Source organism: Pecten maximus, chromosome 18 (assembly GCF_902652985.1).
Source record: "Pecten maximus chromosome 18, xPecMax1.1, whole genome shotgun sequence".
Lineage (NCBI taxonomy): Eukaryota > Metazoa > Mollusca > Bivalvia > Pectinida > Pectinidae > Pecten > Pecten maximus.
Window position 1 is genome coordinate 15,671,098 of NC_047032.1, and position 15,244 is coordinate 15,686,341.

The 15,244-nt window shown below is 31.3% G+C and overlaps 1 protein-coding gene across 5 annotated transcripts; it reads left to right on the plus strand.

The window, feature by feature from the left end:
- Window positions 1–99: 99 nt before the first annotated feature.
- On the plus strand, window positions 100–14,942 carry LOC117316757. Of its 5 annotated transcripts, XM_033871522.1 has the most exons (9): window positions 100–378; window positions 1,390–1,445; window positions 2,140–2,255; window positions 2,814–2,959; window positions 3,886–4,063; window positions 5,432–5,587; window positions 6,871–6,891; window positions 8,102–8,128; window positions 14,207–14,942. In XM_033871522.1, exons 1-9 carry the CDS (start codon window positions 312–314, stop codon window positions 14,520–14,522), a joined length of 1,083 nt encoding a protein of 360 aa, XP_033727413.1. In that variant the 5' UTR covers window positions 100–311; the 3' UTR covers window positions 14,523–14,942. The 5 variants fall into 5 exon arrangements, with proteins under 5 accessions (XP_033727413.1, XP_033727416.1, XP_033727415.1 ...); XM_033871525.1 differs by lacking the exon at window positions 8,102–8,128; XM_033871524.1 differs by lacking the exon at window positions 6,871–6,891.
- The last annotated feature ends 302 nt before the right edge of the window (window positions 14,943–15,244 follow it).

Below are 15,244 nucleotides of genomic sequence, written 5' to 3' on the forward strand. Positions count from 1 at the left end.
CATTCACCGATTCATTGTATATCTTTCCTTTCGGAACGCGCACCTGTTATAATGTAAATAGAAGGTATAGTCAAGAAGCCTTCCGATACATCGATAACACACAGCAACCAAGTTGTTTATTGATGGCCGCTGCCTACAAGAAAATATTTAGAAACCGCGTACTGAGTTTCCCATCAACGACTGGCTAAGTTTCATTGCCAAGAATGGTAAACTATTATATTTGCTAGTTTGAAGGAAAAGACACTCAATTAGCATTGGTAAATAACCCATTTATTTATCATTTTGTATAGTTTTACGCCTTTGGAATCAGTATGGACGCAAAAGTCATCATTGTAGCGATGTCGTTGATGGTCACTCTTTGCCTTGGGGACTTGGCTAGTAAGTACTGTAAATTTGTTTTGATCATTTCATGACTGTGCATATTGTAAAATTTATTTCTAAATGTTGGCATAGATATTATTTAAAATATACCAGATCACATGTACATTTAATTAAACAAAAGACATGCATGGACATCACACAAGTTGCACATGTACATTTAGATAGATAATTTCATTGAATAATTGTAGGTTTTACTGTTAATTGTACACTTAACAATAGAACCAACGTTATATTTTTGTCTTTTCTAATATATAACCTTGTCAATAATTTAGAAATTATATACATGTATATATTTAATTGTATATATTACAAATTTAAATAATTTCTTTAATCAGAAGGACTTGTTACAACACACAGATACACTTTACAATTGTTATGCCTTAGCCATGATAGGGTTAGTACTTGGATTCATTGTTAACACTAAAATATTGATACATGTAGCTTGTATAGCCTTTTAGCTTTGACAGACATTCTTTCCGCTTAGATACTATATAATGCTACATTATATGGCTATACAGCTTTGTGTAGTCTAGACTACATTGCACTGATATTTTCTTATTACGCTGAAATAACCTCACATTAAACTTCTTTTATCAAACTAGGGATTTTTGGACATATAAATGTCCTGCGTGTGGCTATTGCAGATATTAATTGGTTTGGTATAATACATACAGTACCATCCATAAATAACCCCCATTGTATTTAAAAGTCAGTTAAGTGTTAATTACCTCATGAATAATTTCCCATTGGACCTATCAATCATACTATATATAAATGCTACTTTTAAAAATTTGAAGGACAATCTGAAATTGAAAAAAAGACATTTAAGTAAAAATAGTATTTACTGGCAGTAAAGTCTAATATATTCTACAAATGCCCTCTATATCTGCCTATATATTTGATGGCTATTAAGGCAATGGTGCAGTGAGAGAAACCAAAATGAATTGGAGAAAGTCTGAGCCCTCATATCATACGAAAATATATTATTTAATTTGATTTAAATTTTAGGTGACATCAGCACAAATACTGTGGAGCTTGAATTTTACCGACTACAGGTGACAGATGTATGTATGATTATATCAATGTTGTGTGATTGGGTTTTATATTCTACACTGTATTACAGGAATTGATAATGATATTGTTTGGAAAGCATATCAGAGTTCAAAATGGAAAACTGGGGGATAGCTAGGGGATGTGAATGAGTTTTTGAATGGGATGTGCCGCATTTTTTCAATTTTTGTTATCAATAGCTTTTTATATCAAGTACTTGATAATATGTGATTTTAAGAAAAGAGAAAAGAAAGAATATATTATACTTGATAGCTAGATAGTGTCAAAGTTTTTCTCTGGTATATCAAGGGGAAATTTGAAAAGATACATTGTAGAATCTATTCAACATTCAGGAATAGTTTAAAAGAGTTGAAAAAAGGATTAAGATTTTATTTTGTTATTGATTTTGTAGCATCTTTTCCACTAAAGGATGTATGTTTCATCAGACATGAAAAAGGTCAACTTTTTGTAAAAATGCTGGATAAATGAAAGAGTATTCATTGGGATACTTTTCAAATTGATTTAGGCAAAACATATTTGTTTAATCTGTAAATATTATTCCAAAAATTAGAATATTTATTCAGAATTTATATAAAGTCTTTATATATGAAAACTAAATTCCCAAATTGGAAAATTATTAATTCTTTATGTATTTAACATAAGACTTGCAATAAGTATATTGTGATTGTGTCATGTTGTGTCTTGTAGTGGGATACAAATGGTATGCAGACAAAGGTGGCGGCCATCCTTGCAAGTGGAGCTAACACCTACTGCAGTGCCAACCCCAATACCTGTGGTCTTGTTACATGCTGTACCGGCACTGCGTAAGTTTTCAAAATCAAAATTTTGTGTGGTGATTGCAAAGAGCTACCATAACTATTATGGTAAAAAACCCAACCAATATTTTTTGTGAGCTTAAAAATTCAGTTGGATGAAACAAAATTGTGGATACAGTAAACCTTGGGTCAATTTGAATTGACCAATGAAATGTTCGAACACACATTTTTTCTATAATTTTTTTTATATCAAGGAATAGTTCAAGCTCTAATTTTTTATAGCTGACATTACTTTTGATATTCCAAACACAATCTCATATACAAATTGGCAAAATGTGAAGAAAAAAAAATCAGAGAACTCCATTCAAAACTAATATAGCTCTAAATTATGTTGAAATTTACTAGTAACTATTTTAATGGTTTCCTTCTAATTTTATTGATCATAACAACATTTATTTTGTTGAAAAAACTTATCACACAATGTATCAATTATTTTAACTATATATATAAGCAATATCATAAATCTTTTATTTCATTAATCTAAATTAAGATAATCATAATTAAATTATCTCATGATATATTTTTTGTTTTATCTTTTTTTAACAGCTTTAAAGAAATAAACATTGGTAAAGATGCCAACTCCGCAGTTAATGAGGAAAAGAACATGCTTTTCAGCTTCCATATCACCATACCTAGTGGAGCGTCTTTGGTTTCTAATGACACTTATGTCCTCACATCTGCTATTGTTATCAGTAAGTAAAAATGAAAAGCACAGGGGCCTGACACTTTCTATTACCAAGAACGAAAAAACATCCCCAGTGTCTGACCCACAGTTCTCTTTATTATCTATAATAAGGGGTTTTAGGGGTTGGTCTCTAGGGTTAATTTTTCATCCTGGGTCAGAGGAACACTGCCAAGCCCCTGTGATGTTAGGTACGCTGTAATCTTATTTATCTGTTAGGCCTTTGCCTAGTAATAATCCTGGCCACCCTATATGATCATATACTTAGTAAATTATTGAATTAACCTGATTTACAGTTGTAAAGTAGGTAAATGTGTTACTATATTCATATCTGGCAATATATAAATAAATCTGTACGGTACACCCATTGTCTATTGTTGTTCAGTACATTTATTACCAACAAATTGAAATTGATAGTCCTGTAATAAGCCCTGATCCATACCTTATTGTTATTCAGTAAAACTATACTGAAGCTTCCTTATACATACACATGTATGTGGTTTAAAGCAGGTTATATCAGCTAGCTTATTACCCGCTTTATCTGGCAATAAGCCAATCGCGATGCCAAATCAATAAGCTTATCCAAATTTGTTGCTGTTCAGTAAAATAACCATAAAATGTAACTTCATTATCCTGTGATAAACTCCTATATCGATAGACTTTGAGACACTGAGTTTGAGGTTAAATTTTGGGTTTACTGCAGGATACATTCTAAATACTGTACATGAAAATATTCTTCGTTATAAATTCTAGAGATAACAAGAGCATCTAATATGACTCTAACACACAGGATATTTAGTATTTGTCGTTATGATTGATTGTTTAAATTTTTTTCTAGTTCACCTTGATTGAAATGTTATTTTCTGTCAACATTATTTGATAATAATTGAATTTATTCATAATTGTATCAGTTGTAATAGAGATTTTTAATTTCAGAAATCGTTGAAAATGTGAGGACAGATGTCTACGATTCGATTGGATACTACATCACCTGGGCTGACGAGACGTACTTCGGTGTTCCAACAGCAACCAATGAAAACATTATCATCACCATCGTTGCTTTTATTGTTCTTATCATTGTCATTGTCATCGCACTTTTCCTTCATTACTGGAAGTAAGTTTTGTTAAGATGTTAATAGTTTCCAATCTCAGTGAAACTTTAACAGTTAGGGATTGTACAGGAGAGTTTAAGCTAGTAATTGAATTAATCAGTCTTTCCTTGTAAAAAAACAATCAATCTAATTACTATCATGGCCAGTCACTTGATAAAAAGAATAAATAGACCTATGAAAAAAAGCCTATTACAACCAAATTTAGATTATAAGTTTTAAGCTTTTACATGTGATAGGTTTCTCTGGGAGACATCATGCCTCAGTTCTCTATGTTAAACACATTATAATGAGGCATATGTATACAGTGGTCTAGTGGTTGGGTGCTCAATTGGCTGGGGATCAAAGGGTCACTAGTTGGAGTCCTAGCACTGATCACTGACCATATGTTAATTATATCTACACAAAAGATGCTTTATTATATACGTTCTTTGTTGTCCCTGTTGACTCAGCTGTAGGAAATGTTCTGTACAATTTCTAGCTCCAAATAAATGCTTAGGCTCCACCCACCTGTATGCTTCAAAATTCCGAGGCAGATCAGATGATACGGCTTATAAGGGGTCAAAGCAATGATAACCACAGATATTTTTTTTGTGAAGCTCTTTGGGATGGCTACTGTGGTATATGTTATTTTAAGAGATAGATGAAATATAAACTTCAAATCATTACAGTGTATTATTGTTCAGCTAATTAGACTCTATACAATCTGGATATTTTTCTTAACTCCTTGAATAATGAATTTGTTCCAATATTAGTTTCAGTAATTATACAATATAGCCAATATATAGAATATATGTTGTCTCTCTACAATAATGGAGTACAATTGGAACTAGTCTCCCTGAGGATGAAGTATGATCAGTGAAAAGTGTTAATAGTTTCAAAAACAAACTTGATGAATACCTGGTAGTTGGAAAACCGAGAAATAATATTTTACGACACTTCATATATACAGAGCTAACATTCAATAATCTGTAACCATAGAGGCTATGATGGTTAAGGTGTCCCAACACTTTATCACTAACCCTCCACCTCGCGAGTTCAAAACCAAAGTGGGGCAGTTACTTAATTGGTACTGACTGTATATGAGGCCAGTTTGCCTTTTTTTATCTGCATACTCCAGCTTTCCTCAACCACCAAAACCTGGCACATCCTTAAATGACCCTGGCTGGAAATGTGATGTTTAACAAAATCAATCATAAATCACTTGAACCATATATGTGTGAGAGTCTCTGGTATAAGCTTAGAGGATTTCCATCTCGCATGTGAAATAAATTTGATCTAATCTAACTAATTTAATCTAATCTATTTATAATCTAAATTACCCAATACTTATGCAGTACTGTTACAGTGAATCCCATATTATCTTTATCCAGCAAGAGGCGTGAACACAATGAAAAGATGATGAAGAAAATTGAAGACAAGAAGGCCAAGAAGAACAAGAAGAAGGAAGAGGAGGGAGGCAAGAGTGGAGAAAGCGAGGGTTACAAACTGGAGACTGAGACCGGCCCCATCCCTGTACCTGAAAAATTGTAAGTAAAAACATTCTTATTTATAATTGTTTGCCTTTATTTTACCTACTTGGGTTTTTTGACATTGTAGTCCTCTAATTGTGTTGGAAAGTATCAATTAATGTAACATAACTAAAATTGCCTTATTGTTAGAAATTACAGTCCTTTAACCAAACTGTGAGACTTCATTTAATCAACAATATTAGAATCCTTCATCTCATCTGCTGACATGACAATTAAAAATACAAAACCTACCAATGCAACTGTGAATAATTATTTTGAATCTCACCCACCATTCATCTTATTTCTTTTGAATATAAGCCTTAGAAATTTCCCAGTATTTTTAGCCCACTATCATCAGATGGACGACTATTCAAATTGCCCTGTGTCCGTTGTCCGTGGTCCATCCGTCCATCTGTCCTTCCGTAAATAATTCTTGTTATTGCTATTTCTCAGAAGGTTCTGAAGGCATCTTTCTCAAATTTCTTATGTAATTAAGTTCCCCTTGGTACCTAGTTGTGCATATTGCATTTTGGGACCAATCAGAAAACAACATGGCAGACAGGCGGCCATCTTGGATTTTGACAATTGCATGTTGCTTCTGTTATATCTTGTTATACAAAGTTATTAAATGTTTTGAAAGAAGAGTGAAAGAAGGGAAAAGAAGAGAAAAGATCAGTCTTATCATTTGACTGATATGTATGCATTCAATGGTACTACAGGTGCCAATATTCCTCTGGGATCTCTTGTTTATATATGGTCAAATAAAATATTCTGGGTGACTTTTTTTTAATTTCTAAATTGATTAGAAATCTTGATCTGATCTGCAAATATACAACACTTGAAACTTTTTTTTTTTTTTTTTTCAAGTTTTTGTCACTTTTTACTCTCTGTACCATATATCATGATAAAATCAAAAGCACACAACTAGCTATTAGATTGGTGTCAGAGAAAAATACTTGGCCAATCAATAAGCTGATTTAATTCCTTTGAAGATTACAGAGAATTAAGGGGCAATTTAATCAGGTTTAAGGCAAGAACACAAAAAACAAGATTTTAACAAATTTTACGGTTTGTTTAATTCACATTAAGATGGCAGCGACTAAGCCTTCAATTTTGTTATTTCAACATATTCCAGGGGTGCATGCAATGAGATAAAGTGAAGGTTTATTATATAATGCTCACCATACCGAAATTATAATAGCATGATCATTAAGGATGCAGACATGGAAGTTCCTTATTTACAGATAGTTTATAATGACTGAGATCTATACCATGATAGTTAAAGTAAACATTTTTTGTAGAGCATATGACTATAAAAAAACGTGAGTATCCGGGCCTGCTGTGAAATGCACACCATAAAAATTCAGACACATCATGCACTATATGACATCTTGAATTCCTTCTGACAAGATTTTTATTTGTTCTAGGTCTTATATAATAGTCAAGGCCTGATAAAACATTGTTTGAAAGCTCAGCCATATTGTTAGGATCAAGTTTCAATTCAGTTAGCAAACAGATTTTGAATTCATACGGAAGTTGAAATTTTTTTTATTTTTTGTCTTTTTCATTAATTACGGTATATCATAATGTTACATCTTATCTGAAACGTAACTGGACAAAATTCCTAGTGATTTCCTCGTTTCCAAAAACTGTAACAAGTATTAAAGTCTGTAAGGATTTTAAACAATGAAATGTTCAAATTTTACTGAAAAAAAAGTTTTCACAATTTTTTTAGTTTTTAATTGTAAATCAAATTCTATATATAAAACAAAATGATTATATGATCAAATTTTATATTTTCAAGAGTAAAGTTTATTATTTTGTTTGTTAATGTACAGTACTTAACATAAATATATTAAATTTTACAAATTACATTATGAATATATAAGCAAGAACAAATATGAATTTTGTTTAATTATCAAATGTTCTGTTATACATTGTACAGAATGTGAAATAGTGAATGAAATGATAGCATATACAAAAAAAATCCAGAAAAGTAACTAAAACCTGTTTCTATATATTTCTACAGGAGATTTCATAACTGATATATTATCATCAAATGCCTAATAAGAAGACTTTAAAAAGAAATATTCATTTAAGCATTGATGTCATTTTTTTTTAGTTTCATCGGGATATGAAACAAATTTTGTTTGCAAACTGTATGAATCCACGTAGCGGATTCTTACAGAAGTTTGCAAACAAAATTTATATCTCGGAATTTCTTTCATAGAAGAATGAAAAGAATTTTTCGACCAATCACATTTGAGTATTTACCATGAAAACAAAGAAAAATTAATTATTTTGCAATAATGTGATTCAACAACAAAAAGTATAATCATAACGTTTCTATTTTCAAGAACTTAAATTGAAACTAAACCAGAAGTTTGTGTACTCATAGGAACTTGGTATAAATTGAATTCCCTTCCCCCTGCCTGTATGATTTTTTTTATAATAAAAGTTATGCCATGTCTCTGTGTATGCACTAGACATAATTGGTGTTATGTGTATAAAAGAGTTAATGTATTGTTTTAGAAAGTCAAGAACTGTAACTCCTGCTAGGTAAGCGATTCCTCACGTGTTTCCATGGTATCATATTGTCCTATCTCACTATCTAATCAAATCATTTGTTTGTAACCGATAGCATCTGAATATACAATGTATATGTCAGTTCAGGAAGTTCTAGTCCTTTGTATTAATTTGATTAAAAATGAGAATCTGAGGCTCTGGTTTCATCAATGTTCCATATCTAAGAAAATTCCTTAACTTCAAATTTTCCATAGGAAAGCATTACAAAATTTAAGGTAAAAAACGTAGTTAAGGAACATTACTTAAATTTTGTAATTTTTTCATATGTTAATGTTCGAGTTTAGGAATTGCCTTAAGTTGAGGAATTTCAATGAAACCACCTGACCCCTGACCTACATTGTATTACTGTAAATATATGCATACTAACTATAACACATTCAAAATCTAAACAAAATTTTATCAATGGCCTATTTTGAAAGAATTCATACGAATTATAGCTGGTCTCTCAAAAATACATGTCTGTCACAAGTATAACAAATCTGGCCCCGATTTCGTTACCATTCCTTACGGGTGATACTTAATTATGGAGATTCTTTAACAGAAAAATTTCCATAGGAACACATTATTGGGATTAAGGGGGAAATCTTATTCAAGGGAATTTCATCATAGGAAATTGTGATGTAACTGCATACAAATTTAGAATAATGTACATATTAATTTCTTTCGTTCTTTAGCTGTCAAAAATGTCTAAACGCTGCATACAGGAGTGTGCAAGCAGAGAGGTATATAAATGTCACGGTTAAACACAATACTTTAAAATTCATTCTGTCAAAAGCCAAATTTTATATTATGAATTATTTTCATGTTTTATTTGTATGGCTTGATTTTCTTAGTTTACAGTATTTGTCTGGTCACAATTGCTGTTTTTAAAAAACTCTACAATTTGAAATCTCTGTTAATATTAAAAAGCCTTACAATTTGAAATCTTTTTCAGCCTTGATAGTGATAACATAATAAAGCAGTTACATGTCCTTTTCTTAATTAGTGTTTGATGTCAATTTCTTATAACATGTCAATTTCACTGACAGCAGTTGAAATCATCTTTGAGTCATTTCAAAAAAAGACTATAATCATAAATCATAAATACCATTTTCGTTTTCATAATTTAGAGTTCATCATTGAACACATCTGTATTGAATGCTTTGATTATCACAGTTCAATATAATCATTGAACAAATTATAGAATGTAGCAAATTTAACTTAATTGTCTTTATTTTGTTGTTTATTCTCACATATTTTGTGTACAGCTAGTTTTTGTGTGTCTGCATGACGATGGACATCACATTATTTCTTGTGAAATTTACTAATTTTACCCTTTCATGATTTAAAGCATTTAGATGTATTAATTTAATCAGTGTATCCCCATGCATGTGATCTTAATTAAACCAGTTTGCATCACTCATGATTTCAGTCCATTGATTGTCCCCCTTTAATTATCAAAATTTCTTATCAAACCTGACTTTTTGACTGAATTTCACAATCTGCTGTGTGATTGTCTCCCCTGAACATTTGAATTGTTATTGAATTTCACAATCTACTGTGTGATTGTCTCCCCTGAACATTTGAATTGTGATTGAATTTTGCATTCAACTGTGTGATTGTCACCCAAGAGCAGTTTTGGAAAATTATGATGGAGCATTCTTGTGATTATTTACCCTGCACTTACAGTAGGTACAATAAATTTACATCTCCCTTGAACTGTTTGTTTTACTCACTCATTTAACATTGGCATGTACCATTATATATATAATGTATTCCCTATAAGTATACTTCCGGTTACTACTCCCCCTACTGTTGAAATTAAGGTGGGGGGAGGGGGGGGGGGGGGGGGGGGGGGCATTTGGTTTCCTCTCCCTCCATCTTGTAAGTTATCTAAAATAGTGCCAAAGTTTGTCAACTCTTTAGTGACTTATCCCTGAAGGGTTTTTTTTTCAACCTTAACACAGTAATAACGGACTAACTCAAACTTGCTTGAATGTCAGGGAGATTTGGGTCAAGGTCAGGGTCACTGTTTCTATTTTTAGCAAAAGTCGACGAGCCATGTAAGGGACAATATTTATAAATATGCTTGTTTGTTCTGAATTAGAATTTTGTATTTATATTAAATTACAGAGAGTCAGGTGCTCGAAAGCACAGACGTGAGAGAAGGAGTCGGTAATAATGCAAAACTTAGTTCCTTTCAATGCTCTGAGGCAATATGCCTACTTGCTTACCAGAAAACCTCTTTCATTGACATATAATGCATGTATTTATATATGTATGCCATCAATTTCAAAATGTGTTTCTTTTAAATTTTCCTTTTTCCAGACAAATATGCAATTAAATTGTACAAATGAAATTTAATTCTGATTATTCTTTTCTGTTTTCCGGGTATTCAAAAGTGATTTTAGAGTGCGTAATTAAATTACACTCAGTTAAAATACATGAATTTTGACAGTATATTAGAATTTTAGAAAATTCACTTAATTAAAATGTCAATAGATGAAATTAAAAGAAGACAATTTCAATGATTTTTTAAATCAATGGCATATGTAGTAGATATGTTAATTATAATGACAATATTGCATCATCAGAATTGCCAATTTTACGTTACCTTAATCAATTGATAAAACTAGTATAAAAAACATGCTTAATTTTACAAACAAGGATCATTTTCAAGGCAAACACTTTGTTCCCCTTTACCATAAGAATCTGGTGACAAAGCAGATTTATATTTCTTTTCTGTTCTCAGTACCTGTCAATATTTGATTAGATCTGATAATTTCTGATGTGTAAATATTGTGTTGTTGACTGCAATTTACTCAAATTTATGGGTAAAACTTCCAGTGGAAATAATCAGCTCTACATTCAAACATCTTCAGTTTTAAAGATTGTGCACTGGAAACTAATATATTTGCTAAAATAAACTGGAGGTTCAATCCTCCAAAACTTGACATGACAGGAATGATTTTATCCAAAAGATTATACCCTTGTTATTTTAGTTGACGTTTCCTACTGGCCTCAGTTTTAACCATGTAACCTTAACTTATGGAAATTCTTTATTTAAGAAATTTAAGAATTTACGGAAAAATCTTTTTAAGTAAATTTTCCTTAGATTCTTCAATATTTTCCAATGGAAAATTTTAAATTTCGGAACCTGTTTACCTGCTAAGTTAAGGGCCCGGTAAAATGTATTTACTCCAGAGAGCATATTTCTTTCAGGATTATGAGGGGCGAGATTCATCAATATTCCTTAAGGAAATTCTTTACCTTAAAATTTTCAAAAGGAAAGCATTAAAGAATTTAAGGAAGGTTTCTAAACCAAGATTTTTATCCTTAGATTCTCTAATGCTTCCTATGAAAAAAATCAAGGAAAGGAATTAAGTTAATATAGGAATGTTGATAAAAGTACAAACTGTTTAGCCCTGTAGTTGTAGCACCTCTTGCACCTGTCCATCAAGGGCACCTATCTGTAGTGACAATTAAGACACAATCAATAGTCACAAAAATTCAATGAAATATTAAATAAAATACATTAATTTATCATAATTCAACAAAATAACAAAATATGTGGTCTTAAATTTAATTTTTTTACTGAGAAATTATTTACACATTTGACTGAAATATTCTCTTACAACAGTCTGCAAATATTTAAAAAGAAATCTTTATCTAACCAAGCAATCCTTCTTTTATTCATAGTCTTGCAATTATTCTTTTACTATTTTTGAACAAAATAATTGCATAGAATAATTTCGGTTAAAATGCAGCTTTATGAAGATGTAATTTTCAGCAAAAAATACTTACTTTCGAAGAAAACTATTTTTTATAAACAATTTTTAACATTTTTTTCTGCATTTTTGTGACTGTGATTCATCAATTTCAGAAGACTTTATGCTTTGAAGTTGCAATAGCTTTGTGAGTTCAGTTAAATTTGATACAAACCATAAATTGACACTATAAAATCAATAATCAGAAATATCAGCCAATCTAGAAGCAGCTTTTAAATAAAATCCTATGATGTTTTACACATGTATGTATGCTTTCTAGATTCAAGTCTGAATGCTTATAATTATACGTCACTTGTCGAGTGCTGGCCAACCAAAATCTTACACAAGGGTTGGGATATCTTTTTCTCTTACCCACGACAAGGATATCCGCAGTTTTACAGGGGTGAGATTTTCTTATCTCACCCTAGGGAAAAGACAAGCTACATGTGCTCTTTTCACGTTCTCGACAATACCATGATGTCACGTTGACAATTCAATCATGTCACGTCAATATTTCCTTGCATTGATGTAATGCCAATATTAGATATATATAAGGGTAAACTGTGTAAGAGAAAAATAATATCATTCACCCAACTATATTTGTTGTTATCTTTTTTTGCATCTTTCTAAATATGTAATTGGTTTTATTGTCAGTCATCGAGAAAAAAGTTTTGATATGGTTTCGCCATGTTGGATCATTTCCCCGTGCATTTCACAAAAAAAGGTGTGAGAATGTGAGATAGGGAAATTCTACCCTCGGGTATAGAATTTGGGGTCAGAACCTCAGCAAGCCTCATATATGATGGACACTATTAGTCTTTGGAAGAGGCACATGTTTTATTATTACCTGTGCTTTTCTGATTACCCTTATCACAGAAAACAAAGAATGTTAAGTACCAACAGCTATTTCCTGTTGTACAGATTCTGTCGCCAGTTGAACAAAAAAATGCAAGAACATTAGGAAATATGTCCTTTTTTTTTTTTTTACTATTGCTTGAAATCAAAAATCATCATTAAGAGAAAAGTTATATCGCTGAACGTTTGGCTGCCTAACTTCATGCATCATTAAGTTCTACTGTGGTATGTTGTCCATTGCTTCAACTGTTGATTTCGCTCTTGACAAATGAAAGCTCTCAAAATTATATTGAATTTAACCAAAATCTCAAAATGTCTTTCTCTAGAAAATGTACATATTTTAGTGGTAATCGTATTTTAGCATTTTATGCGTAGGACGCATTCTGCTAAATTATAATTGCTCAAGCTGTAGTTAATTATCTACATTGATTTCTATGGCGATTATTATTGGTGCCTTTAAATTCATCATTCTGCTAATCTGTTTTTATTTGGTTTCACGCTAGAATTTGAGTGCGTCAAATGATTCAGTACATTTACAGTACTAGCCTCTGTCTATGAGATCAGTCTGGACATTAATATCTACCACCAACTTCACAAAGGATCTATATATATATTATGTATCTAGAATTAAGTTTCATTATCATCATTGTTATTATAATTAATGATAATATATCAAGAATTTACATCAGATTTAAAATTAGAAAAAATTTAGGAGCTTTAATTATAAAGAAAGTAAGAAATGAGAGGATGATATGAAATATTCAGAAAATTATAGGTACAAGATTTTAAATTAATAATCTTCTGAAATGATCAAGTCTCAGGTGTTCATGCAGTAGTCGGGTTTCCTCGGGTCCTGTCTAGGCTATTTATGCAGTAACAGTACTTTTGAATATGTACAATTTTAAACTGTTTTATTTAGAAAAACTATACCTATTTCAGTGCTTATTCATGGTTCAGGGGACGTGGCATTTTACCTCTGTGTGCACTCCTTTAATACTCCTCTTTTGATATTAATGATTAATGAATACCTCCATTAAGTTCATGCCTTCATTTGCCAAACGATTTCTGGATTTGCACTTTGTCACTTCCTCCCTTCCCCTCAGATAATTGAAATCATGTATTGTTATATGTGGAAGCTAATGACTTTAATTAACAATGTAGTACATTATTTGGAAACTACAAAAGTACATGTCACTGCTGAATTTATTGGAAGCAAAATACATTTGATAAATATAGCCCTGGAATGAAAACAACAAATTACAAATTTCAGACCCATTTACAGATATTCTCATGATAAATTGTTTTTCTTTAGATTGAAACGATTGTGAAGTGAAATTTAAATAAATAGCACCATTTCTTTATCTATTTTTTTTCTTCTTTTTTTGTGATTTTAAAAAAATATCTATTTTCATATTAAAGACAATTAATTATGTGTTTTTAACTTCTTTAGGAAATCCCAGCTGTATGGTAATGTTGATGCTGGTGCGAGTAAGCTGCCATCCTCTAAAGTGAGTGACACTGATTCCGCAATAAAGATGGATGAACCAAAGTCAAATGGTGACCTTGAGGAATCGTCTGCTAGGCGTCACGTAGACAAGGGTCACTCACTACCTCCCCTGAGGACTTCGGAGGCAAGAACAGAGGAGGAGGGTGAGGACAAGAAGAAGAGGAAGAAGGCAAAGAGGAAGCATAGGAAATCAAAGAGGGCAGCTCATGAGAATGCTGGGTATCAAGCACAATCGGATGATGAGGTGACAGACCTATAGAAAAAGAGAGAGGTAGATTCAGAGAGTCAGAACAATAATATGGTATATTTGGACCAAGCTTTACCAGGCAGAGTAAGCTTAATATGTGTTTACCAGGCAAAGTAAGCTTAATATGTGTTTAAATGAAAGCTTTAAATACTATGTGTAACGAATATTGTACATGTACATTTGTGAGAAAAAAAACTCAAATCAAAAATAAATTTTATTAAATGTATGTTCTTTGATAATATCGCAACCACAAAAAGAGTTGTAAATTATAGACATTTTTCTGCTTTGATATTCCTTTTCATAATTTGTTTTCAACTGTATGGACTTTTAAAGCCAGATTCTTTAATACTGCTTGATAATAAGAACACATTATGACAAATGCAAGCACAACAAAAAAAAAAAAATTAGAATACATGAACATTTTCACCTGCAGTGAAAAAACATGTTTTTACAAATGCCATATTAGAAAAAACAAAAACAACGAATAATATGGTGTATTTTTGTGTGTCTCTGGTTATAGTTCACAAGAAAATCATTTTCATGACTGTGCTTAAAATTTTAGATTTGAGAATCAGTATTTTTTAAACAAATAAAAATGATTTTTTTTTTTTGGACATTTATTAAGAAAGTCAGACTTTGAAAATGCAAGTCGCCCTGGTTACCAATCTTTCTGTAAGGTATATCCTTAAAGCTGCTGTATTACATGTAAGGTAACAATTGTAAGGGTTCATTGT

What these genes read in the sequence shown, in the direction of transcription:
- LOC117316757 (XM_033871522.1), top strand. Translation starts at nt 312, where the DNA reads ATGGACGCAAAAGTCATCATTGTAGCGATGTCGTTGATGGTCACTCTT. An exon ending in CTTTTCCTTCATTACTGGAA is followed by an intron (nt 4,064 to 5,431) that starts GTAAGTTTTGTT and finishes ATCTTTATCCAG; the next exon opens with CAAGAGGCGTGAACACAATG. An exon ending in ATCCCTGTACCTGAAAAATT is followed by an intron (nt 5,588 to 6,870) that starts GTAAGTAAAAAC and finishes CATTTTTTGTAG; the next exon opens with AGCATATGACTATAAAAAAA.